The sequence below is a fragment of the Cherax quadricarinatus genome, chromosome 72 (genome assembly GCF_038502225.1).
Source record: "Cherax quadricarinatus isolate ZL_2023a chromosome 72, ASM3850222v1, whole genome shotgun sequence".
NCBI classification, from domain to species: domain Eukaryota; kingdom Metazoa; phylum Arthropoda; class Malacostraca; order Decapoda; family Parastacidae; genus Cherax; species Cherax quadricarinatus.
In genome coordinates this window covers 7,876,737-7,901,789 of record NC_091363.1, presented here as the reverse complement: position 1 = coordinate 7,901,789, position 25,053 = coordinate 7,876,737, and the positions used below count along the sequence as shown (strand labels likewise).

The following is a 25,053-nucleotide window of genomic DNA, read 5'->3' as shown; positions in this document are numbered from 1 at the left end:
TCCCCTCTTTCATACATTTATTAAACAAAAGTACCAACCACTCCAACACTACATCCCCCCCCCCTGCTTTTATCCTCTTTTTCATAAAATATGTATTACTTATTACCAAATCTCTTTCTACACATAGCTCAATTAAAGGCTCCCCATTTACATTTACCCCTGGCACCCCAAATTTACCTACTACTCCCTCCATAGCATTCAAAATACTTTAATGATATATAGAATACCCATTCTTGAGTATGTAGCACCTGCATGGAACCTTCCCTAGTGAAACAAAATGAAACTGAAAGAAGTCCAAATAATCCAAAATCCAAACAAGAGCAAAAGAGAACTGCTAGAAATTACACACCTAAATAAGCTACAAGGATATCCAAATACACTTTTTCAACAAACTATCAATGAAATTAAATGAAATAGATAATGGTACAGTGGAAGGTATTCAAAGATTGATATGACAAAGTTATTTCATGTTAAATGTTCAAAAATAAAGAGGCTGGACTCTGAGCAAAGGCTCACTCTTAAAAATATAACGATAATAATTCTTGGTTCTAACCTGTAGAAATCTTCATAAAATCTGCCTTTGTAATCTTGCTGGAGACACTCTCTCATATACTGAGGAAAATCTTCAATAGTAGTGGCCTTGTAGTAAGTACGTGAAAAGAGTACAATGGTAACATCATGGTTGCTTCCTTCCTTCTGAAGAAAAAGAATTACAAGAGAACATTGAGCACAACAAACAAATATCTGCTTATCCTCAATACTTTAATCCACAAGAAAAATGCATGAAATTCTCAATTTGGGTCAAAATTTTTTATTCAAGTTTTTCTTCTTTCTACAAACTGGCCGTATCCCACCGAGGATATAAATCAGTGTCAGTGATTTATATGCTGGTGCTTACTAAGGCACATATGTAGTAGTAGTTGTAGTAGTAGTACAAGATGCAATATGTATTTGGCCATAAAAAGTGTGTTGTTTCAAGTACTGTTTGTGCTATATCTCATAATTGTTAAGGAATTCCAACTTATAATCCCACTATTTCTATTAAGGGTCAGCATATTACATCTGGTCAGTGTACTGATGCTTGATAAGACACATAATGAATGAAAGTTAAAATGTGCATTAAGCCAGTGTTGCCTCAGGCAATGACATCACCAGCCTAAGAGAAGAAAAAAAGAAGACGTGATAATCACACATACAGTACTCGTTGTTAAAGTATGCCAGGCCCCCCCCTCTCAAACCATGACAACAAAATAGGCCATCCCTTTGTATTCTAGGACATCCTTCAACTGTCTAGGAAGTGATTAACCCACATTCTTAAGGGTTTCATGGGATAAATTTCCCCATGACTTGCAGATGGTATCTAAAGCCACAAGAGTGGACTGATAACTTTTCCCTAATAGATCTCTCTATCAGGGTCCAGAGGTTCTCAATGGGGTTAAAGGCTGGGAAATTTCCTGGTCATTCACCAAAGAAGGGTACCTCACAGTCACAAAGCCAATGAACAACAGATTTTGCAGTGTGGCAAAGAGCATTTTCTTGCGTAAAAATCTTTGCATCGTACTGTGTGAAAAATTCAAGCAAATGAACACAAAGTAATTTTAGGTATGTTATAATAGTTAACATTAGTGGAGATGTTATTCTAGGCTTCCCTAGATATGCATTTGGTGTGGGCATATCATCAACACCATTCTCAAGGAACCAACCCAACCAGGTCCTTACTGATGTTCACACACATACATGGCTCCTACTATTTCTTCATTTGACGGCCAGCCTCATGTTATCGAATAATCTGTGAAATTGCCTCCTGTGTCAGTGACTTAATCCAGTCCATATTAATTTGTCTACAGCTACCTCACAAGCATGGAAGGCACTTAGGATGCAGCCAGTAGCCTTAGGGAATATTGAGACATCCTGCTTCAAGTTGCCAGGACAGCATAACTTTATGCTTCACTGAAACACCTAACAAAGTAGGGTATTACTTTCAACATCGAAGTAAGCCTCCACACTGCATACTTTAATGATAAGCAGTGTAAGGTCATAAAAGGATATGAAAAAACTGATTCATTGGTACCTTCCGTAGAGAGAACAAGAGGTCACAGTAGTAAATTAAGAAACAACATGATTATAAAGGACAGTAGAAAATTTATCCAGATGGGTGTAACAATGGAATGGATTAACCCTTAAACAGCATCTGTGCTCGACATATGCCATGTGCCAACTTTTTGTACCTTCAAATTTACAAGGTGCTGCTATCTTAGGCCTAAGGTCGGTTGTCTGGGTCCTTCAGCACCCTCTGTTAGTAATTTGTTTGTAGATTTGAGGATTATCTTCCCCATGGCTTGATCTCAGACCAGGCCTTCTAGGTGAAAAAGGAAATATTACAGAATTAAGAACTATTAAGAAGCATACAGGAAAGTAGTGAGATAATGAAGGCAAGTAGTAATCTGTAGGATTTACCTGCCACATGCAAAAAAAGAACTAAGCAGATTCATACAGTGCATCACGGTCAACACTCCCTCAGTCACAGCAACAACAGCAACCATATCCTACATTTTATGCTGTATATGACTTCTAGGACCATGGCAGCTATATTAAACACCATAAATGTTTAAGTCCACAAAACAATAATTTTTAAAAAGCTTTGCTAACCACATTGATCACATATGACTAAAGTACGTACATCACATAAATGGAATGATTAACATAAACAGAACATTGCATAATACAGTGAAATGCTGAAATCTTGGAATCCAATTTCATAGATACCTGGAAACCTTAGTTTGGTATTTGGACACAATAAACTCTAATGAATAAAAACCAAATTTTTCCAGAAAATGGTATTTTAACCCAAAACATATTTTAAATATTTTTAAAAGTCATTTAATACTAGCTTATTGAATATGAGGACTAAAAGGGCACAATACTATGACTGGAATAATACACAAATAACCCACACATAGGAGAATGAAATTTATGAAGTTTCAATACAACTTGAACCATTAACTAGTCAAACACAAGCATGAAGGGAAGGAAGCCAGTATATTATATGAGAGGGGGTGAGGCTGAGAGCAATAAAACAAATGAAGTAGTAATATAATTGTAGAAGTAGTGGTGGTAGTGGTAGTGGTAGCGATAGTGGCAGTGGCAGCAGCAGTAGTAGTAGTGCAACAATGGCAGATGTGACAACAAGAAAGGGAGTAGTGTAGCAACACAAGATTATTATTGTTATAATCAAAAAGAAGCACTAAGCCACAAGGGCTATACAGCGCTGCAGCAACACAAGAGTCAGAGAGTGGAATGTTATTGAAGCAATGGTAGTAGTAGTAGTAATCTAAGAACAAGATAAAAAAAAAGGAGCACTGCAGGAGAACTAATAGCCCATGAGGTAGGACAAAAACCCTGGGAAAAAACTCAGGACAGTAGAGTAGTGCTTTTTTATGACAGTTTTTAACATTATTCTCATTTAAAGAACACTCAGAGAATTCCTCTATTAGTCCATTATAACAAGGGTTTACTGTATTTAATTTTCTTTGTCCAATTTTTCTCGAGAAAACTGCCTATAGACTTTTCACAATAGGTTGTCTCAGATGTTCAGAAGTCTCAGACAGCCTCCAGTCCCAGCTGAGCCAAAATCTTGCTGTTCTCCTAAAGTGAATTTGCATGAAGTGAATCCATACAAAGTTAGGGTAACCTGCCTATTAATCCAAACTGTTAAAATGTCAAGGTGTGTGCAACAGAAAATTGAGTTAATATGGAGAAGTGTCTGAGCAAACTCCCTGCTTCATGGTACTGTATGGGACAGTGTATGGACAGATGATATGGCTAAGAGAGTTCAAAGAACTGACCTTCCATTTGGCAAAAAGCTCTGAGAGGAATCCATTCACGGCCTTTTCAAAATAAAGATCTCCATACATATCAAAGTCCCACATTTCAGAACTCATTTGGATAAAGAGGTAGACCATGCTTGTAGATGATCGATATGCAACCTATGGGAAACAAGACATGCTCATATTAAGATACTGTATTACATTTTATTGTACTTATGATGTGAATGATACTTGCATAATATCATGAAAGCCATAAAAATATATTTTAAGGATTAATACATTCTAGATAATAATTAAGCAGCATACAAAACTTACAGGGTAACTTAGTAAGGCTGCATTAAAACATACATTATTCAATGAAAAATGTAATAAAGCTGAAATTCAGGGTAATATTCAAGAGTGACATGTACCTAATTATCATATATTAAAATAAGTACTAAATATCATATGCAACTGCAGAATATATAGGTTCCTCTAAATTTACCATATATAATATAGTAGTCCCTTGAGCTATGATGGTCTTGAGTTACAATAATTTTGAGTTATGATTTACCCTTAAAAGCAATTTAGTTTTGTGTTGTGAGGGAAAAATTTGAGATATGATACGCATAAAATGAGTAGCACATGTGAGTGGACCTCAACCCAGAGACAAGACAAGGTGAAGAAAAGGTCTTAACTGAAGCAATGGTGGATGAAGTGTTAAAGGTGAGTGAGAGGGAGGGAGGGAGGGAGGATACAAGGGAGGGAGAGAGGCAGGCAGGCAGAGGAGGGAGAGAGACAGCAGTGTTCAAGGTGTAAGGGGTGGAAGACTGCAACAAGAATAGACATTAAATCTACAATTCATAACCTATCTCTGCCTGCCTGTCTGTTTATCTGCCTGCCTACCTTCTGCCTACCTGCCTGCCTGCCCAACCCTGTTCTACCCTGCCTACTCTGGCCTGGCTGGTATGGCCTAGCCTGTCCTGTCCTGCCCTGCATGCTCTGGCCTGTCCTGCCCTACCTGCTCTATCTTGCTTTGTATACTCCAGCCTGCCCTGACTGCAATGCCTGTTATGGTCTGCCTGCCCTGCCTCCACTGCCAATGTCTCTGAAGATTTCAGGCTGAAGCCTGTGCTTGTTGACCACTCAGAAAACCCTAGAGTTTAAGCAACAAAAAGTATCCAAAGGCAGCTTGGATACAATAGTCCTGAGATACAATACATCTTCTGGAATGAATTAATATTGTAACTCAAGGAACCACTATATTGTGTACAAAATTCATACCACACCATTATTATTGCATTTACCCATTAAATACTACTAAATACAAAAAAAAAAAATTGCTTTCATCTTTGCCTTTGTGTCCTCTGTTATAACTCCACATGCAACCTTTCCTCCTTGGGCCCACATCTCATAAACTTGGCATCGTATTAAACAAAACTCTATCTTCTTGTTGAGATACACAACAGAATCCACCTGCAAACACAAAATCAAAGTCCACAAACACCAAAAGATATACATACGGTAATTTCATTATTATAATTTTTGGACACGCACAAAATGAGCTATTCAAAATTATCTGTGCATATTAACCCTAACTTATAGTTTTGTTAATACAGTACCAACATTAATACTTTTCTTCAAGTTATGTAATGGTTACATTTAACCAATGTTACATATTAGTAATTTTCAACTATTTCAAAGCTTTTTCTAATTTGAATATTAAATTTCTTCAAATTACAGTGTTTGCTTGAGTGATCTCAAAACTGATTATACTTACCAAGTTCATTTTAAGTCTCCACATATCAGAGCGACCAAGATACTGGTCTTTAAATGTGAGTTCCACCATTTCCAAAGTAACACTTTTGGGGTCAACCTTGTTTACAATTACATCCTTATATGTTCGCAACTGGAAGGTGGCTGCCACACTCTGCTCAATGCTAATAGTATCTGAAATTACAAACTTTGCATAAGAATTACAGTATTCAGCACTAGTGTATTATACAAGCAAATAAATTACTTTGAAAGTACATTATTAATATATATACATGTACTGTACAATAATTCAAATCAAATATTTTCAGGAGTACCTACAGTGTTAATGACAATAATATGACTTACGAAAATATTTATTACAATAAGAAAACAAAAAGCAGTTGGACACCTTTCTGAACAGTGACATCCTCAATCGTTTTGGGAACTTGGAGAAGCAGGCGTGGTAAGTCATCTTCGGGGTGATAAACTTCAATAACATCTCCTACCTTCACATCCGAACCCAGGTCTTTTATGTTCACCAGAAGATCTTCATCTATGGGAAATTTATACCATTTATAAACTACAGTACTATTAGTAGTAATAGTAGTAGTAGTAGCAGTCCTACAGAACAGTACTGTTCTGTATTCAAAACAAATATTGTATCTAAAATGTGACAAAATTTCTTTTAAACATAATAAAAATATTTATACATACTATTAATAAACTCTGCATTTGCTTAGCAACATAGTTAAAATCTTATATAACAAAAATTATTGAGTTTTAGATTATAGTATAGACTAGCATACAGTACTGCTGGCAAAATTAATTTTAAAACAGTTGTTACTACTACAGTGCAGTACATGTACGTACTTAATTCAAAGCCAGTATCAATCTCTTAGCCACTGACATTAATTAATATGGACTACAGCTAACCCAGTATATATATATATATTTGTTTTTTACATTTTGGTAATGTTCTTGGACCTGACTTAATAATAATAATAATAATAATAATAATAATAATAATAATAATAATAATAAGAATAATAATAATAGGTAATAATAATGCAAAAAATATCTATCTGTGAAAACACTAGTAAATAAAATTTTAAGAAATTACTCTGCTTCTCATTATCTCATGGCAAAATTTTGCAATAAGGCCTCAGCTATTACCAAATAATGCACCACTTAAGTGAAAAAAAAAATCTGCACTGTTTGTCATACCACGTAATGAGAGTTTGACTGTAAATAGGCAAACTTTATTTAAATCATACTTACAATGTCTCAGTGTTTGCATATACATACATCATGCTTGCAAAAGTAACCTAGATAAGCAGCCATACTGCAGAGTGAAATGATTATTGTAAAACATTGGAAAACTCTTCTGAAAAGGCAAAGGTGCTTTAAAGTAACAAGATATTTTTAATATGCATGAAAGGGCAAGATATGAAGGCAAGTTAAATGCTAATACCTGGCAAGTAAGATCCATACAAAATGACAAAATAATCAGGTAATGTCACTGACTAATTTATTCATACATCATGAACTATTTCATTTTTTCACCAATTCCATATGCAGAACATGAGAGGATTTAAAGAGCCTCAAAGGCTTGGATGTATATAAAATACTGTAGTCAGTTTTTGCATAAGTGGATGATTAATGATAAATGCCTCATTGGAGAAAAGATACATTTCAATGTATTTTCCACATATCAAGCATTTAGTCACTATGTTTAGTAAACAAATTTGTGAAGAAAGAATAAATGCTTCAAAAATAAAAACTGTCACATTGATCCACATTATGATTTTATTATATTTAGGGGGATACACTAAACTTGTAGAGGTTACGCAGTAATTAGGGAAATAGGAAGCAACCAGGCTTGATTCAAAGAAGGTGAAAGTTAGATTTAATTCCTTCCATCAAAAGCCCCTCAATGGCATCAGGAACCTTTCTTGAGAGGCACTGCCCATAAGAGCAGGCATAACCTAGATCAAGTAGTCACTTACTGTAAGGACATTCCCTGTGGAGAAAGGACCACTCAAACCAACAGCCTTTGCAGAATGAAGTCTGGAGTCCAGGTCTGTCTAGGCAATCCCTGACACCTGAGGCATCCTCATTCTCTCTTGTCAGTAGTATGAGTGATGTTGCATTGATACTTTATAATTCATTTGTAAGTGGCTGGAGTATACTTAATATCCATGTTTATAGAGAGACCATTGGGCGAGACATTAGCCATTAGGGTATCAGCACTGAAGGGCACTGCCCTGATCCTAGTTCAAATCCTGGAGTGATGTTGTAAGGTCATGTCACTGCACTCTGTTCCCATATACTACTTACTGTACAATAAACAGCAGTAAAAGAGATTATTACTATGGCTATAACTATGACCATAATTTTTAAAGGGGTGAACCAGTAAGCCAGCGGAAGACCTCAGTCAGACGGCCAAAAGCTACAACGGCGGGTCATCATCTGACTAAAACCCGCGTCAGGAAGCACTTGTCCTGTTTCCTGACAAACCTTACCTAACCTATTACTATCTCTCATTCTGGGAGAATGCATACCTGGAGAGTGTTCCGGGGGTCAATTCCCCCACGGCCTGGTCCATGACCAGGCCTCACGGTGGATCAGGGCCTGATCAACCAGGCTGTTACTACTGGTCGCATGTAATCCAATGTATGAACCACAGCCTGGTTGGTCAGGTAGTGTCCAGTTTCCTCTTGAAGACAGCCAAGGGTCTATTGGCAATCCCCCTGTATACTGGGAAATAAGTTTATTAAAGTACAGGTACACAAATTATCATACATAGTAACATAAGTGTAAATGACTTAAGATAACACAAAAAAGTCAGTGTCTTGCGCATGACAATACAATGCCTCAGGAATGGAAGGTAATCAAGTTTGATATAAGAAAGGGAAGCACAGTACGAATTCCTTGGCTAAATTATTATTATTATAATCAAGGGGGAAGCGCTAAACCCGGAGGATTATACAGCGCCTGGGGGGGGGGATGTGGAAGGCATTCAGGCTTAATTCGGGGAACTGGAGCAGAGATCCAATTCCCTAAGTCAAGAGCCCCTCACCAACATCAAGGAACCTTCCTTGAGGGGTCCTTGGCTCAAGAGTCCTTCGCCAGCATCTTCATCTCCTTGAAGGTTGCTACACCAAAAACAACAACAAATCATCCATACAGTCGACAGCAGTGTGCAATACCTCCGCCCATATACAGACATACATACCCTTATAGTTCGTATTATGGCTTAGCTTCGTACTATGACTAAGAAGCTTCAGTTTACTCATGTTAGCAGATTCTTTTTTCAGAAGTCTGAGCTTCCATGATGTTGTTGCTGTTGTTGTTGGGTTGATGGTTATGACGACCTGAGCACAGTGTGAAGGACACTTATAATAATAATAATAATAATAATAATAATAATAATAATAATAATAATAATAATAATAATAATAATAATAATAATAATAATAATAATAATAATAATAATAATAATAATAATAATAATAATAATAATAATAATAATAATAATAATAATACTCTTTATTTACTACAAGTACATGTACAAGGTATACAGACCATAGCTGACATACTATTATTTAGAAAGCCGCTTGTTATGCTGAGCATTTCCCGCAAATTAGGTCAGTTTTGTCCCAGGATGCGACCCACACCCAGGTACCCATGTTACTGATGGGTGAACATGGACAACCGGTGTAAAGAAACACGTCCAATGTTTCCACCCCTTCGCCGGGAATCGAACCCGGACCCTCACCGTGTGAAGCGAGAACTTTAGCCATCAGTTTAGGACATTTATTAAAGGAAACATTTCACCACGACTGGTTTCATTAGTCCTAATGTATTAATGTTGGTAGAATTACCTACAATATCTTAGGTAAAAGGACACAAGTGCAACTAACGTGACATTTTATTGCGGCAACGTTTCGCTCTCCAGGAACTTTATCAAGCCGTAACGGATTGATAAAGTTACAGTGAATAGAAGAAAATTAAATAAAACTTAATAAAATTCGCAAGTTTCTTTCTCATATGTGCGGGTTATTTGTGTATTGTTCCAGTCACGGTATTGTGCCTTTTTAGTCTTTACAGAGTAAGGTAAAACAGGTTAATATATAGTAGACAGTGCAGGTGTCCTGAGGCATAAGTTAGGTCAGGCGAGAGGAATGTTAAATTGCAGAAAATATGTTCAACAAATGTTTAAGTGTTGGATTTTTATTATTGTTAACCAGATTGGTGATATTATAATCCAAAGGTGTATTATAAATAATTAATAACTGGGTTTCCACCTTACAAACTGAACTGTTGACCTTACTTATTGTTCTCAAGCTTGTGGAAACTACGACTGCACACACTAATTGTTCTAAATAACCTGAGACCTGAATGTAGTATGCTTGTGTATGAAGCTATGGGGCAGATTAGTAAGTTTATTTACTTAGGATACCACTCTCCCTAGAAAAGTTAAGACAATTATTATTAAGAAAGGGATTACAGTTCAGGTTTTGTGGATCCCCTTCGCATAGGCCTCCAGGAGCATGACCAAGTTGATAAACTGACCAAATAAGCCTTAAATAAAGAGAATGTTCAGTATATTTTTTTCTAAAAGAAGCTTACGTAGTGTGGAAAATTGCATTTATCTGAATGTAACTAATTATGTACATAACAGTAAATGAACAATGATAAATATTATTTATCAGTTAGACAAGTAGGAATTTGGGACACTTAGGTCGCAAAAATGTCCCCCTTCGATACCTACCACTGTCATATCCACAAGTTGCTCTGGACCTATTAATTAAATGAAATATACATACACCAGGAATGCTGGTAAATATATAAATTTGTGGACTGTATATTAAAAATAAATGGTTATATATATACACACAATTACGTAACAGAAGGAAAATATATCTTAATATCACTCACCAATTTGACTGGAGATTAATGTGTATCATACTCAGAAAACCTCACTCTAACTAAATCTATGAAAATAATGCTGGCCAGAATTACACACAAATCTAGAGAGCTTATCTGAGGTTCCTGGAGCTGTCTTGTCCAGTCGTCTGATATCTCAAGTTATGCAGGAATGCATATCCACCAATTTCGCCTCCTATTTGAGAGGTGTCAGCACAATTTTAACCTCTAGAGCACGAAAAATTCTTCCCATTACACCAACGTTTCTAATACAAATTCAAAAACCAAGATGGCGAGTCTCGTCTGCACAGACGCAGGCTTTCCGTTTTCTATGACATAAATATTATTAAATACAGTATGGCCATCTATTTACATATAAATACTGAATTTCTGGAAAATATATACAGTATTTTCCACATTATTATCATACTAAAAAGACTATCTACTACACGAGGGTCATTAATACTATCTACAATACGAGGGTCATTACTAGGAATAAGGTAAAATTACACGTGTGTTAGCTAAAAAATAAAAAATCATCCCCCTCCTTTTCTGTAGCTACATTCATCAGACACCTTTTGCCACTCTTCTTGAACTGGTTTATGCTAAGACTGGCTTTGACATGTGCAGGCAGTCTGCTCCATTCCTTTATTGCTGTACAATTAAAGGTGTTTGAAACCTGGCCACTGACTGTGGGTACTACAAAGTTGTGTTCTCTCCCCCTTGCACTATGATTGCTTTAGTTCCCAACCTTGACAAAATTGGCAGCAAGATATTCTGGACACTGTTTGTGAGCAATTTTATAAACATGATTTAGCTTCAGTTGTTTTAATTTGTCTTCAACATTCAGCATATCCAACTGTTGTAATTCATCCTGGTCTACGTGTTCTCTTGGACCAAGGCCCAGGATGAATCTTACTATTTTGTTCTGGGTGATTTGCAGTCTGTCTTTCAGTTTTTTTTTTTTTTTTGTCAAGGCAGAGTACCATGAAGAGCAAGCGTAATCCATACGACCAGCCTGGCTGTGGCTCGTACGTTGGATTGCGTGCAGCCAGCAGTAACAGCCTGGTTGATCAGGCCTTGATCCACCATGAGAACTGGTCTGGAGTAAGACACATGTGCAACATCTGGGTATCTTTATTGTAGACGTTTCGCCATCCAGTGGCTTTATCAATACAAATTCTAGGACATAACTTAAAGACAGTAGAACTATGTACAGAAGATGAGGTAATCAGTCCCTCAACCTAGGAGTAGGTGCGAACAGCACCATAGTCGACTATGGTGCTGTTCGCACCTACTCCTAGGTTGAGGGACTGATTACCTCATCTTCTGTACATAGTTCTACTGTCTTTAAGTTATGTCCTAGAATTTGTATTGATAAAGCCACTGGATGGCGAAACGTCTACAATAAAGATACCCAGATGTTGCACATGTGTCTTACTCTCATCTTGTCGGTATTATATACCATTCGTACACATGAGAACTGGTCACAGACCGGGCCGCGGGGGCGTTGACCCCCGCGGCCAGGTAAACTTCAGGTATAAGGGCTAGACATAGGGTCCTGCGAGCCTCAGTAACTTGGTTGTCTACGCACTCGCCTCACACACTGATTTTCCGTGGAAATAACTGGTATAAAATACCGACGCACAACGGAAAAATAAACACAAAAGCAGTATAATGTCATCTTTTATTGACATATTTGTGACTTAATAAAGCTCACTGTACGGGCGAAACGTTCTCAGTAAAGGATCACATTATACTGCTTCTGTGTTTATTTTTCCACTGAGTGTCTGTATTGACTTATTTCCATTGGAGTCCTTGTAATACATTATTATTAAGACATTAAAAGATATACTAGGAATAAGGTAAACTAAGTTATAGACACGTACATCAAAAAGAGGATAGATCATGCATTACTGTGATCTATCCTCTCTTTGATAATGATAAACGGATCACTTATCACAAAGCTAACAGAGGGAAAATTCTTAGGAATCCACCTTGATAATAGACTCAAATTTCATACACATATACAACAAATTTCTAAGAAAATTTCCAAGACTGTAGGCATACTATCGAAGATACGGTACTATGTTCCACAGTCAGCCCTCCTGGCCCTTTATCACTCTCTTATTTACCCCTATCTCACCTATGGAATTTGTGCATGGGGCTCAACAACAATTAACCATCTCAGACCACTAATTACCCAACAAAAGGCTGCACTTAGAATGATAACAAATTCTCACTACAGGCAACACACTCCACCAATATTCAAAACACTCAACCTACTCACCATACAAAACATCCATACTTATTATTGCACCTATTACATACATAGAACACTTAACTCTGATATTAACCCTCCCCTCAAACATCTCCTTGCCAACCTCAACAGAACACATGACCATAACACAAGGCACAGATCACTCTTTGATGTTCCTCGTGTCCATCTCACACTATGCAAAAACTCAATGCACATAAAAGGCCCTAAAATCTGGAATTCATTACCTGTAAATATAAAAGAAACACTACCTGTTTATAAATTCAAGTCTCTTCTCAAAGATCACTTACTCACCCAAAACCAAATAAATACTGAATAACTGAACCTTATAAATTGTATATCTTAAATGTTTCTCACAATTATATCACATAAATGTTAAACCTAAAACCCAATCTAACAGAATACTCCATTCGACTGAATGTACAGCAATGCATGCAACCATATGGCCTGTCTTTGTAATACTCATTTGTGCTTTATAGTTATCTGTTTACAATAATGTCTTATCACTGATATCATCATTGCTTAGTTAATCTTAAGTTAATTTTAAGCCAGCCCGTAATGCTATGCATATAAGTGGCTTTGGCATGCTGCTCTTACCTGTATTTTTTTGTACCTCTGTATGTATGCTCAAATTACTAAATAAAATAAAATAAAATAAATAAAATATATGTAAATAACTCAGTTTACCTTATTCCTAGTATATCTTCTTTGAATGTTTTAATAAGTTATTACATGGACATCCATTGCAAATAAGTCACTGTCTGACTTTCTTGGGATATCCTAGTTGTGTATTGTGTATAATCTACAAATATGCTACTGTGCATGATAATTTATGTAGCTATATTTATGTTAATCTATACCTGAATAAAACTAGTAGTAATAGCGAACTGTTTACAGTAATTTTTGGTTTCAGTAAGGTAAATATAGTGATTATGGTAGTCTTTAGATTCAGAGCTCATAACTGGCGTTCAGGTGAAGTTGGATCCCACAGCGGCAGCAACTGATCCTCCTCCGCACCAGACCCACAATGTTTACCTGAGGAATAACAACTGGTCTATGCTCTGTGGCTGTGGAGGAACATACTGTGATATTTGCTCCTTGGCCTGCCACAGGCGCCAGACATGTGAGTTGCTGGGTGTTTAATCTGTTGGCTGGTGTTGTGGTGGATGTAGTGGTGGCTGGTGCTGGGTGTGCTGTTAATCTGTTGGCTGGTGTTGTGGTGGATGTAGTGGTGGCTGGTGCTGTGGTGGATGTAGTGGTGGCTGGTGCTGTGGTGGATGTAGTGGTGGCTGGTGCTGTGGTGGATGTAGTGGTGGCTGGTGCTGTGGTGGATGTAGTGGTGACTGGTGCTGTGGTGGATGTAGTGGTGGCTGGTGCTGTGGTGGATGTAGTGGTGGCTGGTGCTGTGGTGGATGTAGTGGTGGCTGGTGCTGTGGTGGATGTAGTGGTGACTGGTGCTGTGGTGGATGTAGTGGTGGCTGGTGCTGTGGTGGATGTAGTGGTGGCTGGTGCTGTGGTGGATGTAGTGGTGGCTGGTGCTGTGGTGGATGTAGTGGTGACTGGTGCTGTGGTGGATGTAGTGGTGGCTGGTGCTGTGGTGGATGTAGTGGTGGCTGGTGCTGTGGTGGATGTAGTGGTGGCTGGTGCTGTGGTGGATGTAGTGGTGACTGGTGCTGTGGTGGATGTAGTGGTGGCTGGTGCTGTGGTGGATGTAGTGGTGGCTGGTGCTGTGGTGGATGTAGTGGTGGCTGGTGCTGTGGTGGATGTAGTGGTGGCTGGTGCTGTGGTGGATGTAGTGGTGGCTGGTACTGTGGTGTATGTAGTGGTGGCTGGTGCTGTGGTGGATGTAGTGGTGGCTGGTGTTGTGGTGGATGTAGTGGTGGCTGGTGCTGTGATGGATGTAGTGGTGGCTGGTGCTGTGGTGGATGTAGTGGTGGCTGGTACTGTGGTGGATGTAGTGGTGGCTGGTGCTGTGGTGGATGTAGTGGTGGCTGGTGCTGTGGTGGATGTAGTGGTGGCTGGTGTTGTGGTGGATGTAGTGGTGGCTGGTACTGTGGTGTATGTAGTGGTGGCTGGTGCTGTGGTGGATGTAGTGGTGGCTGGTGCTGTGGTGGATGTAGTGGTGGCTGGTGCTGTGGTGGATGTAGTGGTGGCTGGTGCTGTAGTGGATGTAGTGGTGACTGGTGTTGTGGTGGATGTAGTGGTGGCTGGTACTGTGGTGGATGTAGTGGTGGCTGGTGCTGTGGTGGATGTAGTGGTGGCTGGTGCTGTGGTGGATGTAGTAGTGGCTGGTGCTGTGGTGGATGTAGTGGTGGCTGGTGCTGTGGTGGATGTAGTGGTGACTGGTGCTGTGGCGGATGTAGTGGTGGCTGGTGCTGTGGTGGATGTAGTGGTGACTGGTGCTGTGGTGGATGTAGTGGTGGCTGGTGCTGTGGTGGATGTAGTGGTGGCTGGTGCTGTAGTGGATGTAGTGGTGACTGGTGCTGTGGTGGATGTAGTGGTGGCTGGTGCTGTGGTGGATGTAGTGGTGGCTGGTGCTGTGGTGGATGTAGTGGTGACTGGTGCTGTGGTGGATGTAGTGGTGGCTGGTGCTGTGGTGGATGTAGTGGTGGCTGGTGCTGTGGTGGATGTAGTGGTGGCTGGTGCTGTGGTGGATGTAGTGGTGGCTGGTGCTGTGGTGGATGTAGTGGTGGCTGGTGCTGTGGTGGATGTAGTGGTGGCTGGTGCTGTGGTGGATGTAGTGGTGACTGGTGCTGTGGTGGATGTAGTGGTGGATGTAGTGGTGGCTGGTGCTGTGGTGGATGTAGTGGCTGGTGCTGTCGTGGATGTAGTGGCTGGTGCTGTGGTGGATATAGTGGGGGCTGGTGCTGTGGTGGATGTAGTGGTGGCTGGTGCTGTGGTGGATGAAGTGGTGGCTGGTATTGTGGTGGATGAAGTGGTGGCTGTTGCTGTGGTGGATGAAGTGGTGGCTGGTGCTGTGGTGGATTTAGTGGTGGCTGGTGTTGTGGTGGATGAAGGGGTGGCTGGTGTTGTGGTGAAGTGGTGGCTGGAGTTGTGGTGGATGTAGTGGTGGATGAAGTGGTGGCTGGTGTTGTGGTGAAGTGGTGGCTGGTGTTGTGGTGGATGTAGTGGTGGATGAAGTGGTGGATGTAGTGGTGGATGAAGTTGTGACTGGTGTTGTGGTGGATGAAGTGGTGGCTGGTGTTGTGGTGGATGTAGTTGTGGATGAAGTGGTGGCTGGTGCTGTGGTGGATGTAGTGGTGGCTGGTGCCATTGTGGATGAAGTGGTGGATGGTATTGTGGTGGATGAAGTGGTGGCTGGTGCTGTGGTGGATGAAGTGGTGGCTGGTGCTGTGGTGGATGAAGTGGTGGCTGGTGCTGTGGTGGATGAAGTGGTGGCTGGTGCTGTGGTGGATGAAGTGGTGGCTGGTGCTGTGGTGGATGTAGTGGTGGCTGGTGCTGTGGTGGATGAAGTGGTTTCTGGTGTTGTGGTGGATGAAGTGCTGGCTAGTGCTGTGGTGGAGGAAATGCTGGCTGGTGCTGTGGTGGATGAAGTGCTGGCTGGTGCTGTGGTGGAGGAAGTGCTGGCTGGTACTGTGGTGGACGAAGTGGTGGCTGGTACTGTGGTGGACGAAGTGGTGACTGGTACTGTGGTGGACAAAGTGCTGAGTGAATGGAACTTTCATGCAGTGAGTGAATGGGATGCCCTCAGAGAATTTTTATACATTTTTGATACATTTGAAGACTAATTTTGATCAGTGAAACCCTTTCTGATGCCCTAGTGTTTTCAATATTTATTGACTTTTTGTTGGATGTGGTCAGTTCATTTATGTTAACCCTCCTTTGTTTTCTTAAGTAGTAATAATAATAATAATATTTTTTACCTTGTTTTTAGAATGAACATCAACTTTATGGGGAATTAGTTAAAAGTTTGTGTACAGATTGAAAAAAAAAACTCCTAGTTAGGTGCCCCGTGGCCTGGTAGCAAAAGCGCTCGCTTCACATGGTGAGGGTCCAGGTTCGATTTCCGGCGAAGGGGTGGAAACGTTGGACTTCTTTCCTTACACCGGTTGTCTGTGTTCACTCATCAGTAAAATGGGTACCTGGGTGTTAGTCGACTGGTGTGGGTCGCATCCTGAGACAAAACTGACCTAATTTGCCCGAAATGCTCTGCCTAACAAACGGGTTTTTATATAGTAGTATGTCATTGATGTCACCTAAGCCTGTATACCTTGTACATGTACTTGTAGTAAATAAAGATATTATTATTATTGGTATTATTATTATTAAAGACATAGATGAGAATTTAGATAGATGCAGTATTTGTAATGTGACACTGTAATTAGTCATGGATGACTGGCACAGCTTGAAAGGGTGTGTTCCACAATTATTAACACTAGTACAAAAATAACTTCAATTACTGTATTGTTGCATTGCATCATACTGTACCACAATTGTTAAAGAAAACCCTTTCTTTAAAATGCAACAAATTGGAAAATTTATTTTGATTGCTGCTCTGGAAGCCTCTTCATCAAGCATAAGATAAGATGAGATTTTGTTTGGATTTTTAAGCCTGGAGGGTTAGCCACCCAGGATAACTCAAGAAAGGCAGTGCATCATTGAGGCACTGTCTGTCTTATTTCCATTGGGGTCTTCAATCTTATTCCCCAGGATGCGACCCACTACAGTTGACTAACACCCAGATACCTACTTGCTTGCTAGTTAACGGGACAACAGGTGTAAGGAAACACGCCCAATGTTTCCACCCTTGCCAGGGATTGAATCACAGACACTCAGTTTGTGAAGCATGAGTGTTGCCTACTAGGCCATGGGCAACATACTAGTAGCATATTACAGTAAATTTACTAAAAAAGCAGTTGCAGGACAAGGAATGAAATATACAGCTTTCATATATCTTTTTTGCATGTCATTTCATGCTTATAGTTCGTACTTTAGAACTTCTTAAATTTTCTCTAATTATTTTTTCTCGTTGGTTTTATGTAAGGCTGCCGTATCACATGAACTAAAATTGGACATTTTTCATCAACTAAGTAACTTTGTAGACTAGAGCAGCATCATGAATGGAATGAATGTGATGAAATTTGGTAATTTTTTAAGTAAAATATGTATAATGTACATGAATGTCAACAGGTATCAAGATTCTGGTGTTGGGGAAGATGCAGAATACCACATTATGTATGATCATTATGATCACATCAAATTGCAACAGGACCCAGCAACAACCCTCAAGTTGACCTCTGTGGTACATGATGATTCTACTGCTGTATCTGATACAGACACTTTGACCACTGTTACTCTGTCGGGGGGTGAGGCTCTGGCTTCATCAGCTCTGGTTAACAATGCTCTCTCTGCAGCCACAGTTCTCACAACTACGTCTCATACTGGGACACTACCTCTTCCAGCACCACCTCTTTCAGTTGCTGGTACATTGACTGTTACATCTCATGCTAATGGAAATGCAGGTAATGAGTCTGTTCTCAATACAACAAATACTATTCAGTCTGCAAGCATTAACACAGATAACACCTTTGGGGATGCTGCCATCTCTGCTAGCGATACACTCACTGTAGCTACAATGTCTGCTGTAGGATCGTCAACACCCAGTAGAGCATCTCACATGGATATGAATCAAATTGTCAGTACATCTGATGAGGCAGTTATTGATGGCAACCTTGTGACTTCATCCTCAATAGATGCTGTTGTAACATCAATGGTAGCTCCTGACTGCCAAAGTGTAAATGGAAGTGGCCGCAAATTACCCCCACAGGTCATAGTAAAGCTCTTAGGTGATGACACTCTCAGTCTAGATATGGTTCGCATTATTGCAGAACAGGATGTAGAGAGCATACCACAACATCTACATGGCTTTAGTATGCTTACAAGAGCTGGTAGTCTTGTGCATACAAAACTTTCAGAGAATAATATCATCAGTAGTGTGGGCTCTAATCAGTACCATGAGAGTGAAGTGCTTAGACCAACCATTAGATCTGAAAGTAAGAATGATACCCCATGTAGTGTGGTATGGACTTGTGCCTACTGCAACCTAGCATTCACTAGCTCAGAAGCTGTTGGGTATCACCAAGAGAAGGATTGCACGGAAAATCCAAACAGCTTAACATTTACAACGACAACATCCCAGTCTACTGTTGATGCTTTAATGTCACCTCTGAGACAACCTGAAGAACCCACATATGAACTTAAGATTGAAAGGGGAGATCCTCAGAGAAATTATGATGCACATTATATTGTTGAGGGACAAAACATTCAAGAACAAGATGTGGAGGATGGTGCAGAGTGTGAGACAACGTGGAACTGTGCCGTGTGTGGAAGAGACTTCACCCAACCCAAAGATTTAAGTCAGCATCATATGACTCACACAGTACAAGAGCTCTCATCAGCCTTATTCAAGTTCACCACACCTCATCAGAAAGTCAAAAGTCAGGATACTGCCTCACTGAAGTCATTAACTACAACTACTATTCAGACCTTACAGAACAACAATTCAGAAGGCAGATGGAACAAAGACAGAACAGATACAGCAATGACAAAAATAGAAGAAGAAATGGTTGATGACCCAGGAGATACACCCCCTCAAACCCCTCCAGAAGAGAATACAATTAAAAAGACCAAGAGAAAACCTGGTCCTAAAGCAAAACCACGTGAGAAGACTGAAAAACGAAAATATGCGAGAAAGTTAGGGGAAGATGGCAAACCACTTCGGCAGCGAGAATATAAAGTGGCTCCTTCAGGTCAAGGAAGTCGGGACCCCCACACATGTTACATCTGCAACAAAGTATTAAGTTGTAGAGGAAATTTAGCCAAGCACCTAGTGTTGCATAACTTGGACAAACCCTGGGTGTGTGAAATGTGTGGGATGGGATTCAATGCAAAGCGGGATCAGCAACATCACTTTTTGCAACACCACACAAATGAGAGGCCTAATATATGCAAAGTGTGTGGAAAAGGTTATGTGGATAGTAATTACTTGCTAGAGCATATGATATTTCATAAACAAGAAAGGCCATTTTCTTGTGAAGTTTGTGGTAAATTGTTTAGAACTACTCGGTGTGTTACAAGGCATAAAAAACGACATGAAAAAGTAAAGCATTTTACTTGTGCTCTTTGTTTTAAATCATTTGCTGTAAAGGCTGATCTCACATCTCACATTCGCAAAGTTCATCGCAATGATAAAAAATCTCAATCTATTAAACAACAGCACCAGCTGCAACAGGTTTCACAGCACCAACAGCAAGACCGGGATAGCCAGGTAAAATCAAAGGACTTGACAGAATTTTTGTTGCCAGGAGGGACACCTGCTCATCTCATTCCAGAACAATTGCTGCCATCTGACCTGGAATCTGCAAGTCTCAGTGGCACTGTTTCAACAAAAGATGGGATCTTCATCAGCAGTAACCCTTTAACAGTACCATCAATCATTCCAATCAGTGGTTCAGAAGAAAATGAAGTAAATTGTTCATATGGCATGGCTTTAGCAACACCTGCTGGAGGTCCAGGAGTGACATCTTCTATTGGGGATCATGCAACATATATTATGATCAACAGTAGAGATGAAGAAGTTACCCCACACACAGTGCCGTCAACGAATGGTCTCAACATCATGTACACCACCACGCCAGCTTCTACACAGCAGGTACTAGTATTAATAATTCGTTCATCTATTCATCTGTTCCTGTTAATATGTATCTACTAAGCTTTTTTGTATCTAACATGAATTATCCATATTCTCCTTCCTAATTCAGTATAATTTTTATCCATATTCTGATTCAGTATAATTATTATCCATATTCTCCTCCTTGATTCAGTATAATTATAGGTAAGGGGTTGGTAGACATCAATCACAAAAAGGAAGGGATGGGGATTACTACTGTCTTGTCATTGAAGTCTTGTATCAAGAAAATGTAAGATAAGTAAATATTACAAATTTTTACTTAGGTACAGTATATGCTTTTTGCTTTCATCTGTATTCCATAGTTGTTCTTATCCTTGTAATGTTTTCTTAACATTTTCATTGTGAAATGATTAAGAGTCCTCTTCCTGAAAGACATGACTGTCATGGAAAGTGGCTTATATCAGTATCCATGTTAATTGTGGGAAAGTGCTAGACCCACAGTGGGGAATGGGAGGCATTCAGATTCGATCCAAGGAAGGGGAGAATAATTCCCATTCCTTGAACCAAAAGCCTTTCACTAGCATCCAGGCACTGCCCTTGAGGGTCTTATGATAGTAACAAGGGGCTAGTAATCCATTTTTGCTGTATGTCATTACAGAACAAAAGAAAACGAAGGGAATATTGAGTTGAAGCTGGTCTGAATGTAAGTTGATGTAGCACAGATGTTGTGGTAAAACATAGGATAAGCTAAAGCTTTAGTTATAAAATGTACAAATGGTTTTACAGTAGTTTTGAGGGCACTATGTTCTAGGCATACAATACATAGTTATATATTATCCATCCCCTGCATAAATTCAATTCTCTTTACCTACCAATACTATTTTTTTTTTTATGCAATATTTAGAAGACAAACATTTACAGCCACACTGAAGGCTTTTATTTTTTTTTAGTTTAAAGTATTGTACCGCATATTAATTAAGTGATTATTACATTAAGTTCATATGCAAATTTGTTGAAGGTGGCTGACCTAGATGGAAGTCAACTTGATGAAATACACCTGTCATCATCAGTGAGAACATCTTTAGTGAATAATGATGGGCAGCTACATAACTCAAGCCTCCATCACCGCCTTGATGGTCAGCATCAAGGCCAAGATACCACAGCAGTAAACACAGGTATATTCACTTCCTTGCTATGATGTGACTATTTTTTACAGTATTGTTTTTTCTAGTGAATAAGAAAGGCAAGTACTGTGCCACAATTAGTGGATGGAGAATCGAGCCTCAACAACTACTTGTCATGAATGATTCGCAATGTCTTTAACCCTTTCACTGTCGGTGCTGTATAGGTACGGCTTACGGGCCAGTGTTGGTGATGTATTAATACGCCAAAATTCTAGCAGCTTCAGATCTAGCAGGAGAAAGCTGGTAGACCTACATGTGAGAGAATGAGTCTGTGTGGTCAGTGTGCACAGTATAAAAAAAATCGGGGAGGCTAATAATTGTGGGAGTGCTAATTCAGTACGCCTTGGTCACCAAGCCTAGCGGTAAGGAATGCCTCACTCCCCGGAAAATTGGGACTCTTCCCTTTCCAAGTGATAGCTCTAACACAAATTGAAGTGTCACTGAAGATGAATCTCATGGTTTTGGGAGTTTGTGACCGAAAGCAATGCCAGGGATACCAGAAATAGTGCTGAAAACCCAGATGATTGTCAACCTTCCACTATATATATACATTATATATATACCACTATATATATACATTATGCATTATATTGGTCTCACAGGCCACAAAAGTTACTTGAAAAAAATAAAATATTAAAGAAGAAAAGAAAAAATTGAATAAAAGTAAAAATAATATAACCGAGTGAACGGTAGCTATTGATGTTGTCATAAGCAGTTCACTTTGTCAACTTCATGTCTCTATATCTCAGTAAGTACTGATCGCATTTTTTTATCCTTTAAAAACACACACAAAAATGTTCTTAAGATTTTGGTAAGAAAAAATCATTTTTTTTTTTCCAAATATTTTTCGACACAGAGTGAGTTCAGGATCAGGGGTCTTGACAGTGAAAGGGTTAACTAACCACCCAGGGGGGTAGACATCTTGGTTCTTTTTTTTTTTTACTGTGGTTTACCCAGTAGCCCTAGTCCACTTTATATATATATATATATATATATATATATATATATATATATAACAATGGGCTAGTAACCCCTTTTCCTGTAAAGATTACTAAAAAGAATAAGAAGAAAATTGTCAAAGTGGGAAGTCTGAATGTGCGTGGATGTTGTGCAAATGATAAGAAAGAGATGATTGTGGATGTTATGAATGAGAAGAAACTGGATGTCCTGGCTTTAAGTGAAACAAAGCTGAAGGGGGTGGGAGAGTTTCAATGGAGAGGAATAAATGGGATTAGGTCAGGGGTTTCAAATAGAGTTAGAGCTAAAGAAGGAGTAGCAATAATGTTGAAGGATAAGCTATGGCAGGAAAAGAGGGACTACAAATGTATAAATTCAAGGATTATGTGGAGTAAAATAAAGATTGGATGTGAAAAGTGGGTTATAGTAAGTGTGTATGCACCTGGAGAAGAGAGAAGTGTAGAGGAGAGAGAGAGATTCTGGGAAATGTTGAGTGAATGCGTGGGGAGTTTTGAATCAAGTGTGAGAGTAATGGTTGTTCGGGATTTCAATGCTAAAGTGGGTAAAAATGTTATGGAGGGAGTAGTAGGTAAATTTGGGGTGCCAGGGGTAAATGTAAATGGGGAGCCTTTAATTGAGCTATGTGTAGAAAGAAATTTGGTAATAAGTAATACATATTTTATGAAAAAGAGGATAAATAAATATACAAGGTATGATGTAGCACGTAATGAAAGTAGTTTGTTAGATTATGTATTGGTGGATAAAAGGTTGATGGGTAGGCTCCAGGATGTACATGTTTATAGAGGGGCAACTGATATATCGGATCATTATTTAGTTGTAGCTACAGTTAGAGTAAGAGGTAGATGGGAAAAGAGGAAGGTGGCAACAACAAGTAAGAGGGAGGTGAAAGTGTATAAACTAAGGGAGGAGGAAGTTCGGGCGAGATATAAGCGACTATTGGCAGAAAGGTGGGCTAGTGCAAAGATGAGTAGTGGGGGGGTTGAAGAGGGTTGGAATAGTTTTAAAAATGCAGTATTAGAATGTGGGGCAGAAGTTTGTGGTTATAGGAGGGTGGGGGCAGGAGGAAAGAGGAGTGACTGGTGGAATGATGAAGTAAAGGGTGTGATAAAAGAGAAAAAGGTAGCTTATGAGAGGTTTTTACAAAGCAGAAGTGTTATAAGAAGAGCAGAGTATATGGAGAGTAAAAGAAAGGTGAAGAGAGTGGTGAGAGAGTGCAAAAGGAGAGCAGATGATAGAGTGGGAGAGGCACTGTCAAGAAATTTTAATGAAAATAAGAAAAAATTTTGGAGTGAGTTAAACAAGTTAAGAAAGCCTAGGGAAAGTATGGATTTGTCAGTTAAAAACAGAGTAGGGGAATTAGTAGATGGGGAAAGGGAGGTATTAGGTAGATGACGAGAATATTTTGAGGAACTTTTAAATGTTAAGGAAGAAACAGAGGCAGTAATTTCATGCACTGGTCAGGGAGGTATACCATCTTTTAGGAGTGAAGAAGAGCAGAATGTAAGTGTGGGGGAGGTACGTGAGGCATTACGTAAAATGAAAGGGGGTAAAGCAGCTGGAACTGATGGGATCATGACAGAAATGTTAAAAGCAGGGGGGGGATATAGTGTTGGAGTGGTTGGTACTTTTGTTTAATAAATGTATGAAAGAGGGGAAGGTACCTAGGGATTGGCGGAGAGCATGTATAGTCCCTTTATATAAAGGGAAAGGGGACAAAAGAGACTGTAAAAATTATAGAGGAATAAGTTTACTGAGTATACCAGGAAAAGTGTACGGTAGGGTTATAATTGAAAGAATTAGAGGTAAGACAATGTAGGATTGCGGATGAGCAAGGAGGTTTCAGAGTGGGTAGGGGATGTGTAGATCAAGTGTTTTCATTGAAGCATATATGTGAACAGTATTTAGATAAAGGTAGGGAAGTTTTTATTGCATTTATGGATTTAGAAAAGGCATATGATAAAGTGGATAGAGGAGCAATGTGGCAGATGTTGCAAGTATATGGAATAGGTGGTAAGTTATTAAATGCTGTAAAGAGTTTTTATGAGGATAGTGAGGCTCAGGTTAGGGTGTGTAGAAGAGAGGGAGACTACTTCCCGGTAAAAGTAGGTCTTAGACAGGGATGTGTAATGTCACCATGGTTGTTTAATATATTTATAGATGGGGTTGTAAAGGAAGTAAATGCTAGGGTGTTCGGGAGATTGGTGGGATTAAATTTTGGGGAATCAAATTCAAAATGGGAATTGACACAGTTACTTTTTGCTGATGATACTGTGCTTATGGGAGAAGTTACTTTTTGCTGATGATACTGTGCTTATGGGAGATTCTAAAGAAAAATTGCAAAGGTTAGTGGATGAGTTTGGGAATGTGTGTAAAGGTAGAAAGTTGAAAGTGAACATAGAAAAGAGTAAGGTGATGAGGGTGTCAAATGATTTAGATAAAGAAAAATTGGATATCAAATTGGGGAGGAGGAGT

At 39.3% G+C, this 25,053-nt stretch overlaps 2 protein-coding genes across 4 annotated transcripts in view; one reads left to right on the top strand and one right to left on the bottom strand.

Annotated features, from left to right (window-relative positions):
* LOC128701317 (GATOR complex protein Iml1-like) overlaps positions 1-8,941 on the bottom strand; it is a gene marked incomplete at its 3' end in the record, with an annotated part of 37,366 nt that extends 28,425 nt beyond the window's left edge. The window contains 7 exon segments of one of the 3 annotated variants that reach the window (XM_070100371.1): positions 554-696; positions 3,846-3,986; positions 5,163-5,282; positions 5,587-5,756; positions 5,971-6,114; positions 8,123-8,318; positions 8,797-8,931. In XM_070100371.1, coding sequence (XP_069956472.1) covers positions 554-696; positions 3,846-3,986; positions 5,163-5,282; positions 5,587-5,655 — 473 coding nt within the window. 3 annotated transcript variants of the gene reach the window in all.
* Positions 8,942-13,752: 4,811 nt separating this feature from the next.
* The window catches only part of LOC128701318 (uncharacterized), a 14,604-nt gene continuing 3,303 nt past the window's right edge, over positions 13,753-25,053 (top strand). Inside the window, exons 1-3 of the mRNA XM_053794982.2 lie at positions 13,753-13,891; positions 17,920-20,440; positions 21,438-21,594. Of these exons, the coding sequence (XP_053650957.1) occupies positions 13,890-13,891; positions 17,920-20,440; positions 21,438-21,594 (2,680 nt within the window). The 5' untranslated portion in view covers positions 13,753-13,889. The remainder of the gene's footprint in view (positions 13,892-17,919; positions 20,441-21,437; positions 21,595-25,053) is intronic.